Source organism: Phocoena sinus, chromosome 7 (assembly GCF_008692025.1).
Source record: "Phocoena sinus isolate mPhoSin1 chromosome 7, mPhoSin1.pri, whole genome shotgun sequence".
In the NCBI taxonomy this organism is placed as follows: domain Eukaryota; kingdom Metazoa; phylum Chordata; class Mammalia; order Artiodactyla; family Phocoenidae; genus Phocoena; species Phocoena sinus.
Window position 1 is genome coordinate 8,011,373 of NC_045769.1, and position 26,148 is coordinate 8,037,520.

The 26,148-nt window shown below is 40.2% G+C and overlaps 1 protein-coding gene across 1 annotated transcript in view; it reads left to right on the forward strand.

Annotated features, from left to right (window-relative positions):
• The first annotated feature begins 362 nt into the window (after positions 1–362).
• PDE6D (phosphodiesterase 6D) overlaps positions 363–26,148 on the forward strand; it is a 52,911-nt gene continuing 27,125 nt past the window's right edge. The window contains exon 1 of the mRNA XM_032638531.1: positions 363–619. Coding sequence (XP_032494422.1) covers positions 570–619 — 50 coding nt within the window. The 5' untranslated portion in view covers positions 363–569. The remainder of the gene's footprint in view (positions 620–26,148) is intronic.

The following is a 26,148-nucleotide window of genomic DNA, read 5'->3' on the forward strand; positions in this document are numbered from 1 at the left end:
GGGAATGCTGGGATTTGTAGTCCCCGGGCTTTCTGTTGCGTGTTGGGATCTGTGGTCCCCCGGGCTCTCCCCTGGAATGCTGGGAAGTGTAGTCTCCGCCACATCTCACAGGGCAACCTGCCGTTATCTCAGAGCCCTACTGTGCCCAGCGGCAGGAGCGGCCTCGAAGCGAGCCTCTGCAGATCTGAAGCCAACCCTCCGCAGGGTCAAACTCTAGGCAACAACACCAAATGAAAATTTTGTCCTACGGGACTTCCCGGGGAGGGCCCTTCCCATTGACGCTCTCCGTCCCCCTGCGAAGCCGCTGAATGTTTCTATTGGTTGATCAAGATGCCAATCGCCGAGGTGGGCTTTCCATTGGCTTCAGAGCGGGCGCTCCGAGGCTAGAGGGAAGGAGAAGGGATCAGGAGCGGGAGCTGAGGGAAAAGAGGTCGGTCCGGGTCTGGACGCTGTCGCTGCTCGCCCGAGGTCTGCAGGCCGGGCTGCGGCTCAGTCCTCGGCTCCTGGGCACAGTCTACGAGGCTCCGCCGGGCCAGCGTGGGAGAGTCGCAGGCGGCGGCCGCCGCATCATGTCAACCAAGGACGAGCGGGCCAGGGAGATCCTGAGGGGCTTCAAACTGTATCCTCCCGGGAGCGGGGCTGGGCCGGGAGGACTTGGGAGGCGGCCGCTCACTGAGGAGACCGGCTGGGGGCCGGCCGCGCCAGGTGGGCACCCGAGGAGAGGGCGGCGGGAAGGGAAAAAAGGAACGCCGTCCCAGGCCGCCGGCGGGACCGGGCGCGGGAGGCGGGGAAAGGGGCGTCCGGAGGGAGGGAGGGGAGTTTGATGGGGGCCCCGTGGGTAGAGGCGGAGGAGCCGCGGAATTGGGCTGAGAGAGGGGCCGGGCGTCGGAGACAGGTGTCGGGAGGCGCGCTTGGGTCCGAGAAGAGAGGCCGGGAAGGGTCTGCGGCCCGCAGGGGAGGGCCGAGGGGGCGCGGTGGGCTGGCCTCGAAGCCTAGCTGCCTCTTTGGCGGGAAGCCCACCAGGGCAGCAGGGAAAAGTGACTTGGAGCGAGTGACCTTGTGTGGGACAAATGCAGGCGCTGGTGTTGAACTCTCTCGGGTTCTCCCCTCCTATTCCCGCCCCCCAACCCCGGTCTTGTTTCCACAACTTCTCTTGCTCACTTGTGGCTCTTTCCAGGGTTGGAGTGGAGGAAGGTGGGGAGTGAGAAGTCCGAGGTGGACCTCATCGTAACTCTGTCTTGGCCCTTGGAGGCACTGGACGGTCGCTGCTTCTCCCTCAGCTCCTCAGTTTTCTTTCCAGCGAAATGAGAGCCCTAAATTTGTGCGTGCGAAGCCTTGAGGAGTTATTATGGTTTTGCACTGGGACTCCTGGCAAAGGTGTCTGCTCCCTCGATTTTGTGTGGTTGACGCGTAGACATGGTGGAGCTGTCCAGCAATTATTTGATGACGTTGGGGACACGGTAGCATTTAGCAGGATATCGAAATCATTGCCTCAGGCCTGTGGTGGTGCCGCGGGTGCAACCTTCTCCCCTTCCGTAGTGAAGCTTTGTGTTTTAATGGAATGTTAATCTGTGACCATATGATACAGATGAAAAAACGCAATCTCGTTCGTTCCAGTCTTACATTTTCCTGCTGACCTTAATCTCTTCTTACATCCTATGGCTACAATATGGAACACTCTTAAATTTGTCTCTCAGTGACGATGTAGGGTTCCTCTCCTGGAGGTTTCGTCAGGCACTCAGTTCTCTGAGCTGCCAGTGTGTTTCCACAGTGTCCATTTCACCCCTGCAAATTTTAATTGCTTTGTCATAATCAGAAACCAAGTTGGTAGTAAGTTTTAGAACACGACAGCAAAAAAGTTACAGGAAGTTTTGGATGTACAAATGAAACTTTTCAAATGGAAGCTGACCTGCTGTGTTTTTTTTTTAAGGGAAGGCCTTTACATACTGCCATTCATGATGGACTTTCAGTACTTTTATGCAGTGATGTTTAGTAACAGCCTCTTTTATAGCTCCATGTACCTTCCCGTGTTTCTCTTCATAATAGTGCCTATAAGTAGATAGGCATGGCTGAAGTAGTAGAAAAGCTATGACATGGATTTTATTTTTCCCTTAAGTAATTTATATTATTACTTAACGTTTATGCTGTAAACAGTAAACTGGAGACTATGGAGAATTGAGAGATTTCACAAGCCATGTTTTTGTCTGGAGTTAACATTGTTGCTGAAAGTAAGAGTCTTTTTAATGGCTTTTGAACACCCCAAAAAGGTAAAGTTTGAGCTTCTCACCTTCAGTCTTGTCTCTTGAACCTTGTTCAAGAGAAACTTTGGCTCTTGAGAAAGAGGCTAAGGGACAAATATGGAAAAGAATAGAAAGCAGAATCTGTGTCGTTTAGTGCATCAAGAAACAGGTTTTCAGGGAAAAATTGACCTGGGCTGATTAAATCACAAGGGAAGCAGCCACCAAAAAACAGTTAGCATGGGAGCAAAGGAATGCTCATCCTCTGGTGGCCTTTATTGACATCTGAGAATTAAGAGAGAAAAGGAAAGGAGTTCTAGGATTTGTTACTACCTTCAGGAGAAAATAAAATTAACATTTTAGTAAGAAACTACCTGACTACTGTCCACCTTTTATTGCATAAATTGTTTTTCTGAACTTTCACAGCATCTGTTTCTGAAGAGTTTTTACTACAAAAAGAAATCACCATTTTATTCTTCTACCAACAATGTTGATAATACTCATTTGCCACATTGACTATGTTGGTCTTTTTTATTTTTGTCAGTTTGAACAACAGATGACATCTTGTTTTAATTTGTATTTCCCTGATGCCTGGATCCCTGGAGAGGTCATATAGGATAGTGGTTCGGTGCTATACTGGCCTGTAGAGCTATACTCTCAGCATTGGAATTCTAGCCCTGCACTCCTGGTTGTGTGTCCCTGAGCAGCTTCTTTAACTGCTGCCACAATTTTTTCCACTGTAAAAAGGGATAAAAATAATACCTTATCTCCTAGGGTTGTTGGGAGGATTAAATGAGTTGATATTGAAAGCACGTAGCCAAGCTCCTGATGCCTAGTAAGCATTATGTATTAGCTATTATGGTTGTCGTTGTTGTTAGTAGAGAAGTCACAGAATCTTCTGTTTGGCCATTTCTTTTTCTTCATGAATTGCTTATTGATATTGAATTGTTTATTTTTCTTACTGCTTTGTAGGTGTTCTTTCTTGTAGTATCAATCCTTTGCCTGTATTGTACGTTGCACATCTTTTCTCTCAATGTATTGCTTGTCTGTTTTTTGTTGAACAGAAATTTTAAATTATCACTTCAAATTCATCAGTATTATTCATGTGGCTTCTGAATTTTGTGTCTCGTTTAAGAAGACCTTCCTTATCTTCAGGTTAATTAAATAGCCTGTTTTTTTCTCTTTGTAATGTTTAGCTCTTTAATCCATCTGAAATGTATTTACACAGATGGTATGTGGTAGAAATCTAACTTCCTTTGCTATTTGGATAGCCAGTTGTCCACTCTGTGTACTAAGTAGTTAGGCCATCCTTTCCCCTCTGTTTTGAAAGCTATCTTTGTCAAATACTAAGTCTCCATAAGACATGGGTTTATTTTTGGAATATTTCTGTTTCATCGGTCTGTTTATCTCTTCCCATTCCTTTCCTGTACGCATTAGTTCAATTATTATAGTTTTATAGTATGATTTAGTACAGTTTACAATAGGATTGATATGTCATGAACAGAGTTATGTGTTTGAAGTCATATTATAAGTACCTTGTAAATATTCATGCCCTTTTTATACAAATAGAAGCTTGCCCATATGCCCATAATAGATACTCAGTAAGTATGAATAACATACTTCATAAATCAGGGATAGTCTTTGTGTCTGAGAGAATTCAACATAAACTTTTATATTTGTCATAAGTCTTTTCAAAAATAAAATATTTAAAATTTTTTTTTTTTTTTTTGGCCACACGGGCTTGTGGGATCTCAGTTCCCTGACCAGGGATCAAACCTGTGCCCCCTGCAGTGGAAGCTCGGAGCCCTAACCACTGGACCACCAGGGAATTCCCAAGATTTCTTTTTCACATCATCTCCACCCCACTGCTTTTAGCTCATACACATTAAGAATCTTACATTTCTTTCTTGTTTGTTAAAAACATAACATTTTGTAGTTATAAACTAAAGTTTATAAAGTGAATGAAATATTACTTGGGGAACAAATATGATTCTCCTGCAAAGTTTTGAATTTGAGTGTTTTAAGTAGCTGTTATGGAGATTTTGTTTGTAAATCCTGCGTTCCCCATTTCATTCATTCAACAAAGGTCTTTCGGGAGACTTCTGAACAGGCACTGTGCGCTTAAAGGACGTAAAAATGAATGAGTCACAAACCCTTCTTTCCAGAAGTCTAACCATCTTTGTGTCTGTTTAGAAGGGATATCTTCAAGAGCAATGCATTTTTTAAAATAGTATTGAATTTTTCTTTTACAAATTCAAGCTACCTAGAAATGACCTTTGTTAATATTTCAATATAGCCTTCTGATGTACCTAATGTTTTTCCTTTTATTAAAATGGGGGGCTTCCCTGGTGGCGCAGTGGTTGAGAGTCCGCCTGCCGATGCAGGGGACACAGGTTCGTGCCCTGGTCCGGGAGGATCCCACATGCCGCGGAGCGGCTGGGCCTGTGAGCCATGGCCGCTGAGCCTGCGTGTTTGGAGCCTGTGCTCCACAATGGGAGAGGCCACAACAGTGAGAGGCCCGCATACCGCAAAAAAATAAAAAATAAAAAAAAAAATGGAATCATAAGTATTATTTTAAAGCTTTTAAACTTAATAAATTTACCACGTTCATAATTTTCAAAGATAGTTGCTTTCAGTGACGTAGATTTGTCACTAAAAGTCTTCTTATACTAGTTTTCTAGTATAGGCTGTAATGCCGTGTTCGGCCTGTTCAAATTACTTTTTCCTCAACATAAGTCCATAACTTTACTAAATTATACCAAGAAACTGACACATTGCCATAAGAAAGGATTATGCTTTTATGATTTCATTATTTTTGATCCATCTGGAATTTGCTTGGGTATAAGGTATGAAGCAGATTTAATTTTTTTAAAGATTAGCTAATTGTCTCCATTTCTTTCTTTACTTATACTCCAGATATTAATATAATATCCAGAATATAAATGACTGCCTGCAAATCAATAAGATAAATATTTAACTCAAAGTGGGCAAAGGATATGAACAAATAGTTCACAGAAGAAAGATGCAAATGACCAATGAATAAATTCAGAGATGTTCAACCCTATTAAAATAACAGACTATCCCTTTTTTCCCAATTAACTGACAAAAATTTAAAAGACTGATAATATTCAGTGTTGACAACTATTGTGGAAAAGGGATGCTTCATTTGCTCTGTGTGTGTGTGTCTGTGTGTTTGTGTGTGTGTGTGTATGTGTGTGTGTGAGAGAGAGAGAGACCTTTATGGAAAGTAATTGATATCTATCAAAAGTTTTCATGTAAGCTCAGTAAAGCAGAGAGCTGTCACCAGTGGACTCTAGGTTCAGACTTTATTACCCGCACCACTGTGAGCCGAGGCAGAGCACTCAAACTCTGAACCTCACTATCCATTTCATTTCTTTAGAGGGTTGACTGCTGTATTATTTTTTTATTAATACTTAATATTATTAACGATAATAATAGCGTTAATATTTCTGTAAAACCACTTATTTTTCTGAGGTATAACCAATGACTTCATGCTATCATTCTCTTTCTAACTGAGCAACTGTAATATCTGTTTTGCCTCTGAAGAAACTAATCAGTTGAGAAGCATTGTTGTGTACCTACTGTTTAGCTTGTTTTCTAGCAGCTAATCACATTCCAATTTATGGCAGGTGAGCAAAAAAAGAACCAGTTTGGCTCAGAAGGTTTCTGAAAGCACCTTTCACTTGTGTTCTTGCATTTCCTCTCCATAGTTTGCTCCTGGATCTCCCACATTCTCTTTCTCACAGCACCTTGATCTTTAACTTTACCTCCAGTCAAAAATAGTTGGCTTTACATCTTCTATTCACTTAGATTTCCTTGTTAAGAATAGTAGACTGTTGAACTTTTCTTGAATGTCAGTATTGCCTAAGAGGTGCCTTGGCCAAGTGTTAAAAATGAGTCTGGGGTTTATAATTCCTAAAATACAGTTTTTATCTTATCAACTCAAATTTTGGGAAAGCAACCAAAACATACCACCCATACAGCCAATAAATACACAGAGTGTGTTGATCACAGATTGTCTAGTAATAGACTTCATGTAGATTGTGATCGATAGTTTGTGCTCCAGAATCCTCCTGCATGGGCTCCGAGAAGTTGTTATCGTTATCCTGAATGGATTAAATGACTATAACGTCCTATTGATTTTGTTATTTAGGATTTTTAAACAGGAATTGCTGCTTTTGCATTTGGGGGAGGAATTTGGAATATAATTAGATACTTATAGTCTTCTTCAGACCTTCTAAATTTCTTCCCAGGATTGTGTTTCTAGTGAAATATTATATTAACCTCTGGAAAAATGAAACAGAATATGGTAAGACTCTCATGGAAAGTTCTGGTTGTATCATCACTGTATTTGGTAAAGGACTGTCAATAGGGCTGAGGTTTGCCAGCTCTAGGTTCTTATTAGGCTTGACCTCACTTTTGCCTCACAGGCTTCACTTGTTAGCACTCTGCATCCACAAATCCCCATGTTAGAGGAGGCCTTGACTTCTTAAAGTATGGACCTGTCCCTATTCCTGAGCTTTAGCATCATAGGAAGATATTGTAAAGGGAAGGCCATCTTTCTGGTAATCTGACTGTTCCAGCCATTGCTTGAATGTTTAAAACTCAAATTATCAAGATTTTAGGAGCAACATTCTTCTTTTGCTTTTGATCTGCTGATAATTTTGAAGCTGAGAGGAAAAGCAAATATATTTTCTTATAGTCCAATATCCATAAAGATCTCAGTGGATTGGACTAAATAAGCACGCTGTTTATAGAGGAATTTGCTTAGGCTGCTGTGGGGGGGAGGGGTACAGCAAAGTGGAACTGGTCCAGAGGAGAGGCACTTGAAACATGTCAGTGCAATAACTGGAGAACTGAGGAGGATTAACCTGAAGATGAGTTGGGCAAAGGATATGAGTATTCTAAAGTTTAAAAAACTGTTCTAGGGGCTTCCCTGGTGGCACAGCGGTCAAGAATCCGCTTGCCAATGCAGGGGACACGGGTTAGAGCCCTGGTCCAGGAAGATCCCACGTCGCGGAGCAACTAAGCCCGTGCACCACAACTACTGAAGCCTGTGCTCTGCAACAAGAGAAGACACCACAATGAGAAGCCTGCTCACCGCAACAAAGAGTAGCCCCCACTCGCCTCAACTAGAGAAAGCTCACGCGCAGCAATGAAGACCCAGTGCAGCCAAAAAAAAAAAATACCTGTCTAAAGAAGAAAAAGTAAATGTGTTCTGTGTGGCTCTCAGAGGATACAAGGTTAGAAGTTACAGGGGACAGAGTTTAGCCCAGTTTTAATAATTAGAGTTACCTGAAGAAAAAAATTATTTCAGAAAATATTTTAAGCACCAGATGGATGCCTGTCCATCAGGAGTATTGCAGAAGGAAATTATGTATGCATCAGATAAGGCATTAGAGTAGATGAACTCCAGAAGGACTCAAATCCTTTCAACACTGCAATCCTTTGATTTGGTGACAACCTTTCTTAGTTAACAAGGACTCTTTTCAGCAATATTTCTATTAAGGTATGTACTACACCTAAAATAGGCAAAACATTTTTTGTGTGACTTGAAATAATTAAAACATGATATTGTTTCCTTTTTGTTTTTCAGACAACTCTTTTTAGATTAATACTACTCAGTATTAATGATGTATTTTGTTTAGTGCATTGCGGATCCACTGATTTCAAAGTTAGGGAGAGCAATTTTTGCCTCTGAATTTGGATAAAGTCTAGAGAACTAAACATAAATAGCTCTAATATAAATAACACTTTAAATATAGCCACAAGAAGAAAGGGGATAACCTAATAATATTTGACATTCTTGTAGTCTTTTTCAGTTTTTCAAAGCACTTTCACATATTATTACAATATTACAACTCTACACATTATTATCCATACTTTATAAATGGGGGAAATAAGGATTGACAAGGTTGTCACTCAGATGAAGTCAGAACCTTAATTTAAACCTTGGTTTGTCTTTCTACAAACTACTGTTTTGTGTAGTACACCCTGATTCCTCTCTGGAGAATTTATTTTTGTTACCGTATTATCGATTTTGAGTTTAAAATTTTTCCTCAGTGTTTAAGTCACAGATTTATTTTTCACTTGAACATTATTCTCTTCCATAGCGATCACATCCCCTATATTCTTCTTTGTTTTTCCTCACCTCTCAGATACAGAGGGCAGGATTTAGCTTGGGGTAAGGAAGAATTTTCTAACAATTAGCGTTAGCTGAAAAAAAGACATTTTTCCAGAAACTATTGAAGCAGCATGTATTTTTCTGCTAGGACTGCCACAACAAAATACCAAAATACAGCAGACATTTATTTCTCAACAGTTCTGGAGGCTAGGAAGTCCAAAATCAAGGTACTGACTGATTTGATTCCTGGCTTACAGATGTCCGCCTTCTCCCTGTGTCCTCACATGGTAGAGAGTGGATGGGCAAATTGTAGGAGTCATAACTATTATACCATGTGTGGCACCGCTACCTGTCTGACTGTTCTACTTGGAAAGGGTGGTTAATAGATCACTGCAAGGAAAAGAAAAAAAATTTTTTAAGGGACTAAATGTGAGAATCAAGCCTGATCACTTACTTTCATGGAATAAGAAGTAAGAGATTTAAAAGCCTTTGCTTTGGGGCTTCCCTTGTGGCGCAGTGGTTGGGAGTCTGCCTCCCGATGCAGGGGACGCGGGTTCGTGCCCTGGTCCGGGAGGATCCCACATGCCGCGGAGCGGCTGGGCCCGTGAGCTGTGGCCGCTGAGCCTGTGTGTCCGGAGCCTGTGCTCTGCAACGGGAGAGGCCACAGCAGTGAGAGGCCCGCGTACTGCAAAAAAAAAAAAAAAAAAAAAAAGCCTTTGCTTTTGAGCCACCTTCTGTGAGAAGGATAAAGGCAGAGGCCTTACTGCTGCCACTTATCTGGTGGTTCATTCAGACATGTGTTTACAGGGTCTATAAGTGCCAGGTAATTTGCTAAACCCAAGAGATACGAAATGATAAGCCAGTTTCTATATCCAAAGAACTTTTATGAGGGAGGGAGGGAGAGACAGAGACAGAGATGTTAACAATCAAAATATAGTGTGATTAGTGCCTAGTAGTATGAAGTACTGTGGAACCTCAGAAGTAATGTGGGACCTGCTGCTGGAGGTGTTCTGGAAGACTTCAGAATTGTCATTTGAATCGCATCTTGGATGATGAGTAGCTGTTGAGCAGTTTAGTTTTAAGGATACTGGGGAGGACTTCCCTGGTGGCGCAGTGGTTAAGAATCCACCTGCCAACACAGGGGACATGGGTTCGATCCCTGGCCCAGGAAGATCCCGCATGCTGCGGAGCAACTAAGCCCGTGCACCACAACTACTGAGCCTGCGCTCTAGAGCCCGCGAACCACAACTGCTGAGCCCGTGTGCCACAACTATTGAAGCCTGCACGCCTAGAGCCCATGCTCCACAACAAGAGAAGCTACCGCAATGAGAAGCCCGCGCACCGCAACGAAGAGTAGCCCCAGCTCGCCACAACTAGAGAAAGCCAGTGTGCAGCAACGAAGACCCAACACAGCCAAACATACATACATACATACATAAGTAAAAATAAAGATACTGGGGAGTAAGAGAGGAAGGAAGGTGATGGCATGAAAAATGAGGAAAGAGAGGGTTTCAGAGGGGAGTTGGAGTCAAGAATGAGGAAGAATGAGGATCAAAAACAAGTCCTTGGGCTTCCCTGGTGGCGCAGTGGTTGAGAGTCCGCCTGCCGATGCAGGGGACACGGGTTCGTGCCCCGGTCTGGGAGGATCCCACATGCCGCGGAGCGGCTGGGCCCATGAGCCATGGCCGCTGGGCCTGCGCGTCCGGAGCCTGTCCTCCGCGACGGGAGAGGCCACAACAGTGAGAGGCCCGCGTAACGCATAAAAAAAAAAAAAAAAAAACAAGTCCTTGAAATTGCTGGAAATTTCATTCACTCATTGAATATTTGAGACTACTGGAAGTCCCATAATACCTTGTAGGTCACTGGTGATCTTTTTGAGAATAGCAGATTTTGAGAATAGTAGGTGTTTGGGGAAACAAATTAACTATCATTTGCCAAGATTAAAAAATGGATACTAAAAAAAAAAAAAAAAAAAAAAAAAAAATGGATACTAGATGAGGAAATAAATTCAGCAAGAATAGATTACTCTTCCAAGAAATCTGGTGATTTGAGAAAGCAGAGATTAGAAGAGTAGGTAGATTTTACTAAAGGATGGAAGTCACTTATTTAAGCTTATCCAGCTTTGTGCAAGTTGCTTAACACCTGTAAAACAAAGATGCTTGCTCTGTCTGCCTTACAGAGGTGTTATGAAATTTGAGTGGAATAATATATGCCAACTAACTTTAAAAACTATAGCTCTATAGCTGTATTATGCTTACTATAACATTGTTAAAGTTACTTATTTATCTTTGTTTTGAAGTGCAGGGTTGCTTTCTATTTTGCAAATTTGTAGGTTTCAGGTTTCGGGGTGTTGATAAAGCCAGAGTCATAGTGATCCTTTTTTTTTTACTCCAGATTAGACATCTGAAGCCTTTTTCACAATTCTGGGAAGTAATTATGGCTGTTGGAGTGATAGCAAAATAAGCCCCCTAGGGCTTCCCTGATGGCGCAGTGGTTGAGAATCTGCCTGCCAATGCAGGGGACACGGGTTCGTGCCCCGGGAAGATCCCACATGCCGCGGAGCGGCTAGGCCTGTGAGCCATGGCTGCTGAGCCTGCGCGTCTGTAGCCTGTGCTCCACAATGGGAGAGGCCACAACAGTGAGAGGCCAGTGTACCGCAAAAAAAAAAAAAAAAAAAAAAAGCCCCCTACATGACACGTATGTTCCATTTGAAAGCCAAAATCATCTTTGGCTTTGCTTTTTTTTTTTTTTAAAGATGGCTGTAATTTGAGGAAGTTGATTTCTCAGTACTGTAGCATTTTTAAAGCTAGGTAAAATTCAGGATCTCCGAATGTGGATTTCGATAGGATTTAAGGTAATATCCCCATTCCTCTGAATAATGTATAAGAAACAGTTGCTGATCCTTTTGGGAATGCACCTCAGGAAAGTGCCTTCTGTTATCTCTTCTTTGATCAGGTGGTTCTGGGAAGCAAATAAAAATGCAAAGGGAGTCTCTATGAATCTCTTTGGTTATGTCTATTCTAGTTTGTTTCTGAGCAGTTTTAGGCACATAACTGCACATATATCAGTAGAATAATAGACCTACTAGAAAAAGAAAGGTTTGTTTCACTGTTTGACTTTGCTAGTGAGAGGACTGTGTTACGTTTCAAATAGCGATCTTTTTCTCATTACTAAATTTCTTGCCTCCACTGGTTCCCAGACCAGTTTGAATTTTGATTGTATGCTTTCCAAGCATAGTACCTCTGCCAGGGCCAGAGTATCATTTCACAGGCATATCACCACTGACTGCAGTGCTGCATATTATGTGTCAAGGATACTGAAACCAGGTTTCTCAGGGATCCGTTTATATTTTCTCACCTTGTCCCCATAAATAGGAAAAGTACCACAGGGAAAAATCACTGGGAACTTATTGGTCAAAGAAAGATGTTTAACTGCCCATCAATTAGAACCGGTTCTTAAAATATACTAAAAAATAGGATGCTCTGTATAACCAATGCTAGTGCAGGAGGAGCCTAAGAGGAGGGCTTTGATATTTAAGAATTAATGAAAGCGGGAGTAGGAGAAGGAAGTGAGTTCAGAGAGTGAACAAGGAAGAGAGAGTTTGAGAGGGGAGAGATCATAAAGGCAGAGTGTTAAAGGACAGAGAACAAGAGCAAAAAGAAAAAAACACAACCAAAAACTAGGTAAGTGGAGCCAAGGAAGGCATTCCTATGATGAAAATGTTCGGGATACCACTAAACAGAAACTCCCTTTGTTTCCTGCTGGTCATTGCAGCTGCTTCCACCCCAGAGGAATGAGAGGGGGAAGTTTTTCTTCATGCCTGTGACCTTGGTATTGGAGCTTTGCCTCCTATTACTCAGGTCTGCCATAGTAGACATTAGCATATGTCATTTGTGCTTAGTCAGCCATTCTGCCTGAAAATCCTAGCCACCTTGAAACTCCTCAGACTACAGGTAATGAGCCACATGCCCATGTATAATTTACAGGTACTCTGCCAAGTCGTGAATCCAACTTCAGAATGGGCTTTTAAACTCGAATGTGTTTTTACCTGCAATTTAGCTTCCTGACTTAACTGTTCTCCTTAAGGAGAATGGGGGTTTTTTGGTTTGTTGCTTTTTGGTTTTCGCTGAGCTCCATCTCTAATCTGGCCTTTCCATAGTCTGCTGAACCCTGAATGAGCAGCTCTCCTTGTTTGGCTTCTAGACACTCTTCAGTGAGCCTTGATTTCTGGTTGCTCAGCCTGAATGAGAATTCTAATCAGCCCATCTGACTCGCTCTCTGATGCTCAGTGTGGTTCAACACATATTTGAGAGGCAATTATGTGCTGAGCACTGAGAAGAGAAGGATAAATAATATAGTACCAATGGAATTTGACTTGCAGACTTATATGCATGGTACGTTCTGATAAGTACTGTGACGCAAGTATAAACAAGTGTACAGGTGCACTGAGGAGGAATCAAAACTTTGCCTCAGGGTGTACCAGGGAACGTAATCAGAGAGGTTGACATAGCACTGGGTCCTTAAGGAGAGTACTGGAGGGTGGGATGCCCATTCTGGTGGGAGCGGAGCAGCGGTCTGCTAAATACTCAAGCAAAAGAAGATATTGTCTTTGGGAAGTAGAGCAATTAGGGATGGCTGGAGGATAGGCTGTGCCTAGGAGCTAGGGTAGGAGGTGACTGGAGAATGCAAAGGATGGCAGAGACTAGACTTGGTGTCTTCCTCCCTCCAGTAAGCCTTGAGTTACCCTCTTAACTTCTTCACTCCAGACTTATAGCAGTTCATTATACTTGCTACCCTCCTGGTTGCCTGTTGATTTCCTGTTCTTTATTAAATTGTCCTTTCTACTTGACCTACCTTCCTATCTCACCCTTCTCCATTCTTCTTTTAACATATTATTAACTTACAACCTTTTTTAAAAATCAGTATTCCCAAACCTATTTACAAAGCCTGAACTTATATGTTCCTCAGAAATGTGTGTGTCTGAGGATGGAAGGATTTTTTTTTTTTTTTTGGACAGTCACATAGGATTAACCGTGCCCATGTCAAGCAAGAGTAGAGGTCTTTCTGTCCTCTAGAACAATGCTTCTTAAACTATTACTGGTAGCAAACCAGGTTTTTACTTCTAATCCTTTACAGACTGATATTTTATTTTTACAGACTGATTATTTTTATAAAATAACTAAAATGAATTATTAGAAAAATGACATAGAAAATAAAAGTCAAAATTTTTATTTATTTATTATTAGAATCAACATTCAAATTACTCTGCTAAATTGCTATTAAAAATTTTAAATACTTGTCACATATATGCACTACCAAATGTAAAATAGATAGCTAGTGGGAAGCAGCCTCATAGCACGGGGGAGATCAGCTCAGTGCTTTGTGACCACCTAGAGGGGTGGGAGGGAAACGCAAGAAGGTGGGGTTATGGGGATATATGTATACGTATAGCTGACTCACTTTGTTATACAGCAGAAACTAACACACCATTGTAAAGCAATTATACTCCAATAAAGATGTTAAAAAATGAAATTTAATTTAAAATAAATAAATAAATAGTTGTTGCAAACTGGTAACCAATGCCTTCACAAACCAGCACCAGTCTGTGGACCATATTTTGAGTAACACATCTGTAGAATCCCCAGTACAACGTGTGCCTGATACACAGTAGAATTCAGTGCATGTTTGGGGAATAAATATGTGGATGAGATGGTTAGCGTGATTATAGTATAGGAGGGGAAAAATGATAGTGGCAGCTCTCTTTGGAGAGTTGAAGGGAAATGATTTAGTGAGAAAGTAAAGAGTACTCTAGAAATGTTATCCTCCATGTAAAATAAACTTTTTGTCATCACTCTCAGAGCATTGTTCCTTTGGCTCTCTAGTGAGGCAAATATGTACTAGTAAATCACCTGTGTGAATTTATGAGAAATATTAGTTTTGATCTTGCCAAAAAATATAAAAGTTACTCTGAATGTTTGCAGAAAAAATGTCAACCTGCTTATCTGAACTAGGTTTTAGGAGCAATTCTACAGTTGGCAAGGATTGATTTCAAATACTAACCCCTGCTCTTTAAATGAAAGTATTTCTCTGTGTTATAATGTGAACCATACTGCCAGATGCTTTCCCTGCCTGAGATTTTCTCATTTCCTTTTGCATGTTCTCAGAAGATTAGCTGAATAGGATAAGAAGTCTTTATATCAAAAACTTTGTAATAAATAAGACTTCTATGTCAATTAAGGTAATTTCAGATTGCCTATAACACTGCAAATTTTCAGTACTTAAAAGCAAATTGTAAGGTCTTGAATCCCTTTCAAATAAGGAATTCATGGCATCATTCAGGGAATAGAAAAGCAAGAGGTGTACTTTTTAGTATTTGAACACATGGCTGCATTTCAAGGAGATCATTAATTTGAAATATTTAATTAATTAAATGCAACTTATAACAGGGAAGTTTTATTATCATAAACAGAGTTTTGTTTCCATTGTGGATCAGTAAAGTCAGCCCTCCGTATTCGTGGGTTCCACATCCTGGGGTTCAACTGCATATCAAAAATATTCAAGAAAAAAAATTCCAGAAAGTTCCAAAAAGCAAAACTTGAATTTGCCATGCCAGTAACTATTTACATAGCGTTTACATTGTATTAGGTATTATAAATATTCTAGAGATGATTTAAAGTATGCGGGAGGATGTGCATAGGTTGTATGCAAATACTATGCCATTTTATAAATAAGGGTCTTGAGCATCCACAGATTATAGTATGACAGGGGTCCTAGAACCAACCCCCCGCAGATACTGAGGGACAACTGTACAGCATCAGTAACTCAATACATAGTCCTTATTCTCTACTAACCATATCCCAAGAGAACATTGTTAGGAGGGGCAAAAGGACAATTTCTGTGGAATATTTGGGGATCTGCCTGCCTTTCTCATCCTCTCATCAGTTTCCTCAGCTCTTCTAGCACTGGAGGCCTGTCCTCACAAAGGTACCCAGCACCTTGCAGCTGCCTGAAGCCACTTCTTTCCAAGAGTATGTAGTGTGGACAGGCCTCTGCCTGAATGCGAGCTATGTTTACTAGCTGTGAGTTCCTGAGAAAGGTGTTCAACTTCTGAGAGCAGTAGTGTTTCATGTGAGTGTCATTATTAAGTGAGATAAGATTGAAAAATAGAAAAGAGAGGGGCTCTAAGGACAGTGCTTAGCATGTGCATTGAATGTGGGTACTCAGATATTAATTCTTTTACCCTGCCTCCTCTTTCTTTGAAAGACTAGCTTTAAGCAATTAATGTAGCCAGATGCCAGATAAGGCTGGAAATACTATTCACCTTTTCCCTGGCCTTGTGTCTGCAGTTATCAAGTTGAACAAGACTGCTAGGAAGCTAGCTCTGAGAAAGGCAAGAGTTAGGACTTTCTTTATCTGTCTGCACTGGTAATGAATCATAGATTAAGAATTATTTGACCTTTACAGCATTGTTAGGCTACTATAATCAGTGGGGTTTCCCTTAGCCTTTGGAGATTTTATAGAAGCTCAGAAGAGAGACAAGAACCTCAATCTGAAACTGATTTCCCCCAATCCTGACTGGACTGGATTGTCCAGCAATACCCCTTATCATTTGAATGTAGAAGGGACCAACCCCTCAACTAGTACTAAATCTGTTATCTGGACATTCTTGTGCCTTTATTGATTTTATATAGTTAGAGTGGTTCAGTAATTTCTGGAAAGCTTGCCTAAGCTAAAAAAAAACTGTGTCTCTAGGCACAGAGCCTATCCTCTGTAAATATGTCATCTATCCATCAAGGATATGTAAAAGATCGAGAATCAGGGACCCCCAAAAGTAAATGAGTTCTGACCTGTGGAATACACTAACAGCATTATCTGAGCTGGCGTTCCACACCAGAAGGCATCCTGTATTCTGCAGTGTTTGAAGTGCCTTTCTAGCCTTGGGTCCTGGAAGAACTGCTTGTCCTGTACCACAAGCTTAGGGATCATGACTTACTCTTCTTCTGTCCCCCAGTCTTGAGTGTAGTTTCTCCCTGGTACAGACTGGGCATGCAGGAGGCCTGTTTATGTCATATAAATGTTAAGAGAATGGTGGTTGAAATCAGGTACTCAAAAACCAACTTTATGACTTATTGGCTTTGTGACCTTTAAGCATGGTACTTGCCATCCCTAAACCACAGATACCTCATCCATACAAGGGCTATAATAATAATACCTATTTCATAGGGTTGTGAGGATTAATTTAGATGTGGATAAAGCAGTTAGCCGGTATCTGGCACTCAACACATGTTAACTATCACCATTATACAGTAAATAAGTGCTGAATATAAGGATCAGTGGGACTATTATGGTTGTGCGTGATTCTGCCAAAGATTCTTACATCCAAGAGATGTGTAACGTGAATCATCTGGCATCAGAATTCTTGCATTTCTTGGTAAAGTCTTCCCCTATAGTTTCTTCTGTTTATTTAAATAGAGCTTTTCTCAGATACGGCCCATTTGATAATGTCTGATAAAGTGTACCAGCTGATTCATATAATGCCCCAGATAATTTTATATGAAAGTTTTCCTATTTTATTGGTTTTAGAAATTATTTTGAAGGAATAACAGTCTGATGGTGACTTATGAATACTTTTATATTAAATACTTTGTCATTCTAAAAAATATGCTAAACATTTCTAATTTCCATGGGAAAGCCCTCAGGGAAAAAAAAAATCCCTCCGCCGCCTTTTTGTTACATCTCTAGTGAAGTTTAGAAATTCGAAGAAGAGTATTGCCAAGAAGCTGCAAAGAGACCGCATGTTTGAGCTTCCCATGTTCTTTCTGCACACAAAGAGCAGCATTTGGGCAAATAGTCCACTGTTTGTTGTTGGTTCCTAAAGCACTGCCAGGGGAGACTTATGCTCCTGGGGTCTCTTATGTCCCAGGAGGGAGATGGTGGAGGATGATTATTAATCTACACCAACTTCAGTTTATTAGCTGTACTGGTTCCCAAACATGTTTTTGACAATGAAATATTCTGCAAGTCCTCTTGTGGTGTTTCTCTATCCATTTCCAGCACGGCAGCCAAAGATTTTATTTTTTCCATAACAATTTTTTACACATTTGATTTTTTTTTCTCATACTGCCCACCTCTCTTGTCTTCTAAGCTTGCTTGCCCTCCTTTGTGCACACAAACTATATAAGCTCCAACGACTGTTTTCCCCTGAAAAATGTAGTTATTCCAAACTTTCTTTCAGTCCCCTAAAATCTTATTTCCTAGAAACATCTTTTTCTCCTCATATCAATTCTTTGTTCATCCGCTGTAGATTACCCCTCCCTGTCTGGTGGCATAGAATATGGGCTTCAGTGGCTATAATTTTTTTCTTTCCATTCTTTAAAAGCGTTTTCTTTCCCAGAACCCTACAGCTACTCAGAGTATGGTCCCTGAGCCAGTGCAGAATCTCAGGTCCTATCCTGAACCAGAATCTATATTTTGACAAGATCCCCACATGATTTGTATGCACATGAAAGTTTAAGAAAGCACTGCTGTAAATCATATTTTACTCAGAAGGGGGAAAGCTGGCAAGTAGTGGTTCTCAACCCTGACTGTTCAGTGGAATCACCTGGGGAACTTTGAAAAATACTGATGCCTAGGTACCATCTTCAAAGATGCTAGTTTAATTGGTCTGGGGGGTGGTCCAGAAATTGGGAATTTTAAACATTCCCCAGGCACTTCTAATACACAGCCATGGTTAAGAACCACTCTAGTGCATGAATCTTAAAATTTGCCCTAGTTTCCTAGAATAGCATTATATGTAAATCAGTGCAAAACTAATGACTAAGTAAAAGACTATGTTTTTTACATTTATTGGGAGGACATATATATACACATAGAAAAAATTGGAAATATAAACACTAAAATACTAAATGGTAACCTCTGGTTTATAGGATCACAGCTATTGTTTTTTTGTCCTCTATTTTCCAGACTTTCTATAATAGCCATGAATTCTTTTGGTAAAAAATCCTCATATGTGTATATATACTTTTTAACAAATGTGATCACATTATATGTATTTTGTAAACCTCATTTTAAAAAAATGTTTATCCTTTTTCACACATCAGTATATTACAAATATTTTCTCATAGCATTAAATATCATTTACATAGGCTTTTATATTGTTTAAAGTGAATCTTGACCCAGGATGACTGGATTTTTACTTAAAAGATACGTTTATATACTGACTAGAGTCTTTTGAGAGACTGACTGTTTAACTCTTGGAAACCTTTAGTGCTTGGAAGCTTTCCTTGTCCACAGAAGGGAAGATGTTTAAATGGAGATGTCAGAACTGCGGTGAGGTCAGATCAGACCTTCCCAGAGGCTTTTGCAACTGTCATCAATTGAGTACCAGCATTTTTCTGAGCACTTAAACCTAACACATAGAACTTGACTTTACCATCCCAGAAGATGCTGTACCCTAGGGAATCCTTAATGATGTTTGTCTCGCAACCTATGTGTCCTATTGGAGGGCATTATATTTCTGAACTTCCTCTTCAAATCGTTTTTGGTTTAGTTGGAATTGTGCTTCAAGACAATTAATATCTATTACAGTTTGAGTTTCCTCTGCATTAATGTGTACATTTTGCTATGAAGAGCTGGAATATCCTTTGAGCAACATCTTGAAAACATCAGTGGTGTATAGTTGGCCAGGCTATGTTGTAATTAAAGAAAGTCAAGTACCTCTTTTTTCCTGAACTTGGGAATAAATACCAGTCCTCCAGCTTCAAAAAAAAATGATCTGCCTTTTCCTCTTGGCTGTTCTATTCCTGACCCAGTCCAGTTGCATTGTATGGGAAAGGAATAATTTTGCTAGTGGTCTCTTTACAATCAGAAGAAAGGAGATACATTCTACAGTTGGGGAACCTTTTAAAAGATGCACAGTAGCTGACTCTGCAGGGGAAGAGTTCTGCTTGTCATCTTTTTTACTTCATTTAACCTTTTCTCTACCAGAATCTATACATAAAAGGTTCAGAAATGTACAGTTTTTAATTTCAGAGAAATAGGCTTAATGTTTTATTCACAGGTTTGTAGTTCTGACTAACAGGCTTTTAAACTTAGCAGTTCTTCTGAGGAGAAAGATTCCACAACACTTCACAACCTAAAGATTTCAGGAGCTGTACCTACTGACTAAGGTCATGAGGGGATGTGTGTTCCTTTGAGTAGTGTTTGATCTGAGTTTGTGCCTAACCTGAGACAGGAGTGCTATCGACCTTGGCTATCTTGCCTGGTTATGCAAATCAGGAAGAGAGGCGACACCTGGGTATGGCACAGTATTGAAAGATGATACAAGTTAGTGAGTGGATATTCAGCTTTGGAGGCATGTTTTAGACACTGATACTTATCTTATCTCACAAGACCTGATCACAAGCAAGCCATAGACGATACTTTGTACAAGCCTCCATTATAGATAGTACTTCTCACATTGCATTGTAATTATTCTTTTACCTGGTGGTTTTCCCTACCTGGAGGAGAACTCCAGAGAGCATGTACAGAGTCATGTCTTATTAATCATAGTATATCCTAGCCCTGAGCCTAACACTCATAAATGTTCAGTAAATGTTAGGCAAATGAAATGTCCAGTCAGCCATGTTATAATCCAAAACCCTTTGGTCATTCAAATGTGGATTAACATTTTTTTTTTTTTTTTTACCAATTGTAAGTTGATCATTACTTCACACCAGTAACTGTTTAACAACTGTATAGTAGATGACTATTCTGGACATTCTGGAGGGAAAATAAAGAGGAAATAATTAGGAAAACTTCTATCTAAAATTACATCAAAATTTGGGGATTCGATTTTTAGACCACATTTATTTATGTTCAGAATGGCATTGTGTTTTGGAGGATGTGCATATACTGCACTATGTGTCATTATGGTACCTTAACTCTTAAATAAGATATGAAAACACAAATTAAGAAAAGAATATTTCCCTGGCCACTGATGTTAGTATATAAGATAAATTAAATAGATGAGACACATGTTTGATGTTTGGATGCCTAGCAAAATTATTGCACAAAAGCATTATTTTGACTTCTTAGCTATTAGTCAGAAACACTGTAGTAGTCAGCTTAGAATTTGTTCATCCTGAGTAATTGTTTTTTTTGGGTTTTTTGGTCATGCCATGAGGCTTATAGGATCTTAGTTCCCCAACCAGGGTTGAACCTGGGGCCAAGGCAGTGAAAGCACTGAGTCCTAACCACTGGACCGCCAGGGAACTTCCCGAGTAATTGTTTTTTTATTTTTTAAAAACGAAATATATGATTGAGATTAGTGTAGAATAAATATATGTTATACTACATATTAAACTATGTTTCGATATGTACCAAATTGCTATTTCAAATTAGTTCCTAACACTATAAGAGAAAATTCAACAAGAAAAAAAGTGTATTTACTAAAGGAATATTACTAAAGGAATATTCTATACAAAAGAGCAATTTTTTTAAAAATTTTTTTTAATTTTTGCGGTACGCTGGCCTTTCACTGTTGTGGCCTCTCCCGTTGCAGAGCACAGGCTCTGGACGCGCAGGCTCAGCGGCCATGGCTCACGGGCCCAGCCGCTCCACGGCATGTGGGATCTTCCCGGACCGGGGCACGAACCCGTGTCCCCTGCATCGGCAGGTGGACTCTCAACCACTGCACCACCAGGGAAGCCCAGAGCAATTTCTTTATAAACTTAGAAGGTGGCTTAGTAGAGCAAGACCTGGGTTCTAATCTGTCTATACTTCTCACTAGCTGTAAGGCTTTAAGTGCCTGTTAATGTCTCTGAGGCTGTTTCTTCATCTTTAAAATGGGTGTGATACTTGCTTCAAGAGGGTCAGCTGAGATAATAGGTATAAAACTGATTTATGAACTTTAAGGTACTATGCAAATGAATGATGGATTTCATTGATGGCCTTAGTAGATTTGATAGCCTAATTCTGTATTTTTTTATTATTATTAAAGTAATGGTTCAGAAAACATTAGGGTGGAAGGTGGATTTGGCATGAGAAATTACTACTAAGCTTTTCCTATATCTAAAGAGTTCATATGCAAACCAACCCCTTTTTGTCATTTATAAAATAAAACTTCAAAAAAAAGGTAGAACAGGTTGTGTTAGACTCTCCCGCTCGTGTTTTTTAAATTTTTTTCTAAGTTTATTGAGATAGAATTGATATATAATATGTTTTGGTGTTTTTATTGAAGTATAGTTGATTTACAAAGTTGTGTTAGTTTCAGGTGTACAGCAAAGTTATATATATATATATATATATTCTTTTTCAGATTCTTTTCTATTATAGGTTATTACAAGATGTTGAATATAGTTCCCTGTGCTATACAATAGGTCCTTGTTGTTTATCTCTTTTATATATAGTAGTGTGTATATGTTAATCCCAAACTCCCAATTTATCCCTCCCGCCATGTGTTTTTTTGTTTTTCAGAATAGATCCAGACCAAGAATATTTTAACTTTCTGCTAGATCCTTTCTAGTCCTACAGATTCCTTTTCCACATACTTACCAAGTGTCTGATTCTTTTCTGGATTTTTGCTTTTTGAAACATTTTATGACCCTTTCATTAATTTTGAAGGCTTTTTCTGATATCTCTATAGTTCTTTTTAAAGTACGTATTTAATAGCTTTATTAAGATACAATTCATGCATTTAAAATGTACAATTCAGTGGTTTTTAGTGTATTCACAGTGTTGTGCAACCATCAACACAATCACTTTTGGAGCATTTCATCACCCTGAAAGAAACCCCTGTACCCATTAGCAGGCATCCCCCGTTTCCTCTACCCTCCCACCCCAGCTCTAGGAAACCATTAGTCTACCTTCTGTCTCTATAGATTTGACTATTCTGGATATTTCATGTAAATGGGACCAAAGAATATTTAGTCTTTTGTGACTAGCTTCTTTCACTTAAGGTATTGTTTTCAAGGTTCATCCATGTTGTAGCATGTATCAGTACTTAATTCCATTTTAATTCCAAATAGTAGTCCATTGTGTGGATATACCACATTTTGTTTATCCATTCATCAATTGATGAACATTTGGGTTGTCTTCACTTTTTTTGGTTATTATGAGTAATGCTGCTATGAACATTCATGTACAAGTTGTTGTGTGAACATATGTTTTCATTTCTCTTAGGCATATACCTAGGAGTGGAATAGCTGGACCGTATGGTAACTCTGTTTAACCTTCTGAGAAACTGCCAGACTCTTCCAAAGTGGCTGCACCATTTTACATTTCCAACAGCAGTATATGAGGGTTCCAACTTCTCTACATCATCATCCACGCTATGTCTTCCTGAGAATACTTTCCTAGAGGGTATAAAGTAGTATCTCGTTGTGGTTTTAATATGCAGTTCCCTGATGACTAATGATGTTGAACATCTTTTCATGTGCTTTTGGCTATTTGTATATTTTCTTTTTTTTTTTTGAATTTCTTTTTTTTTTTTTTTTTTAATTTTTCTTGCAGTACGCGGGCCTCTCACCGCTGCGGCCCCTCCCGTTGCGGAGCACAGGCTCCGCATGCGCAGGCTCAGCGGCCATGGCTCACGGGCCCAGCCACTCCGCGTTATGTGGGATCTTCCCGGACCGGGGCACGAACCCACATCCCCTGCATCGGCAGGCAGACTCGCAACCACTGCGCCACCAGGGAAGCCCTGAATTTCTTTTTTTAATAAATTTTTTTTGTTGTTATTTATTTTTGGCTGCGTTGGGTCTTCATTGCTGCGCGCGGGCTTTCTCTGCTTGCGGCGCATGGGGGCTACCCTTCATTGCGGTGTGCGGGCTTCTCATTGCGGTGGCTTCTCTTGTTGTGGAGCACAGGCTCTAGGCGTGCAGGCTTCAGTAGTTGTGGCTCGCAGGCTCTAGAGCACAGGCTCAGTAGTTGTGGCACACGGGCTTAGTTGCTCCATGGCATGTGGAATCTTCCCGGACCAGGGATCGGACCCGTGTCCCCTGCATTGTCAGGCGGATTCTCAACCACTGCACCACCAGGGAAGCCCCTTTTTTTAAAATTTTATTTTGTTTATTTTTTCATACAGCAGGTTCATATTATCTATTTTATACATATTAGTCTATATATGTCAATTGCAACCTCCCAATTCATCCCACCACCCCCACCCCGCCACTTTCCCCCCGTGGTGTCCATACGTTTGTTCTCTACATCTGTATCTCTATTTCTGCCCTGCAAACCAGTTCATCTGCACCATTTTTCTAGGTTCCACATATATGTGTTAATATACGATATTTGTTTTTCTCCTTCTGACTTACTTTACTCTGTACGACAGTCTCTAGATTCATCCACGTCTCTACAAATGACCCAATTTCGTTCCCTTTTATGGCTGAGTAATATTCCATTGTACATATGTACCACATCTTCTTTATCCATTTGTCTGTCGATGGGCATTTAGGTTGCTTCTATGACCTGGCTATTGTAAATAGTGCTGCAGTGAACATTTGGGGTTCATGTGTCTTTTTGAATTATGGTTTTCTCTGGGTATATACCCAGTAGTGGGATTGCTGGGTCATATGGTAGTTCTATTTTTAGTTTTTTTAAGGAACCTCCATACTGTTCTCCATAGTGGCTGTATCAATTTACATTCCCACCAACAGTGCAAGAGGGTTCCCTTTTCTCCATATTTGTATATTTTCTTTGGAGAAATGTCTGTTCTGATTCTTGTCCATTTTTTAATTGGGTTATTTGTCTTATTATTGAGTTGTAAGAGTTCTTTATAAATTCTGGATACAATTCCCTTATGAGATTTATGATTTGCAAATATTTTCTCCCATTCTTTGGGTTGTTTTTCCATTTTCTTTTTTTTAAAATATTTATTAATTATTTATTTGTTTTTAGTTTTGGCTGCGACGGATCTTAGTTGCAGCACACGGGATCTTTGTTGAGGCATGCAGGATCTTTCCTTGTGGCATGTGGGCTCTTCGTTGGGGCCCGTGGGCTCCTCTCTAATTGTGGCCCATGGGTTCCAGAGCGCATGGGCTCTGTAGTTTGCAGCATGCAGGCTCTCTAGTTGAGAGGCACGAGCTCAGTAGTTGTGGCACACGGGCTTAGTTGCCCTGCAGCACGTGGGATCTTAGTTCCCTGACAGGGGATCAAACCCATGTCCCCTGCATTGGAAGGTGGATTCTTTGCCACTGGACCACCAGGGAAGTCCTTTGTTTTTGCATTTTCTTAATGGTTTCCTTTGAAGCATAAGAGTTTTTAACTTTGTTGAAGTTCAGTTTATTTTTTCTTTTGTCACTTGTGTTTTTCTAGTCTGTCATATCTAAGAAGGCTTTAACTAGCCCAAGGTCACAAAGAGTTACTCCTATATTTTTTCTAAGAGTTTTATAATTTTAACTCTTACATTTGGACCTATGATCCACTTTGAGTTAATTTTTATGTATGGTGTGAGAGTTGGGGGTCCAACTTTATTTATTTTTTTGCATGTAGATAGCCCATTATCCCAGCACCATCTGTTGAAAAGACTATTCTTTCTCCCATTGAATTGTCTTGGCACCCTTGTTGAGAATCATTTGACCATAAATGTGAGGTTTATTTATGGACTCTCAGTTCTAGTCCATTGATATATATGTCTATCCTTATGCCAGTACCACACCATCTTGATTACTGTAGCTTTGTAGCAAGTTTTGAAATCAGGAGGTGTGATTTGTCCAACTTTGTTTTCTTTCTCAAGATTGTTTGGCTACTCTGAGTCCCTTGATGTCCATATGAACTTTAGAATCAGTCTTTCGATTTCTGCAAAAAAAGCCAGCTGGGATTTTGATAGTGATCAAGTTGAATTTGGGAAATATTGCCATCTTAATGATATTTGAACAGTCCTCATAATTCTCTTTTGACCTACAGGAGAGAATAACAAAAAGCATTGTAGAGAAAGAAGTTCTTTGCCCTCCTTCCACAAGCAAAGAGCCTCTGAGCAGAATTTGGCAAGTGGATGAATGAAGGGCGAAACCTCAGAACCCCTGTTGGTCGTCCATCAATCCCAGTCTCCCAACTCAGGGAGTTAACATACACTGAGCCTTAGCTCAGTGTATGTTAACTCTCCGAGACATGAGAAGTCTGCTTTTTGTTGTTGTTGTTTTGTTGTATGGCTGTTGGTTTCTTTTGTCTGGTTGTTTTAGAGGAGTTCTTTAACCTTTATCAGCCAAAACAGTTTTATCTTTAGTTAGGGAGATAAAATTTGCAGGTTTCATTCAGAGGAAATGCTTTTTCACAGTCTGGAAACTATAGGCTCCTAAAGAGGCCTAATGTGTAATGATTCCACTGGAAATCAGTCTGTAAACATAATTATAGTATCAGTTAATATAATGGTTCATTTTTGTCTTTCTTCAATTCTTACCAAAAAAGAAAAAAGAAATTCTAATTGCATGTACTGGCACTGTCATCGGAGTGAAGAATAAATTAATAGTGAGGTCTGTCCTTCCCTTGCCCTTTAGGGTTTTGTCTTTCTGACTCTTAAGACTCACACTCTTTTAAACGTTACCTTTGGGAAAAGTTGGCCTCTTCTGTACTCAGAAGGCAGAAGGCTTGGCTCTTTCTATTGAGAGCCTCTCTTCTTTTCTCCTCAGAAAGGATGCTTTTTGCTGATGGAAACCTGGTTTTTGTTCTTGATGCCTTATGGCATGATTTCTGACTCTGGAAATGATCTTCCTTTCTTCTTGTAACAAAACATGGGGCTGCAAGTATGCTTTCTTTCTGAAAGTCAAAGGGTCATGGTGGTCCCTGGAGGAA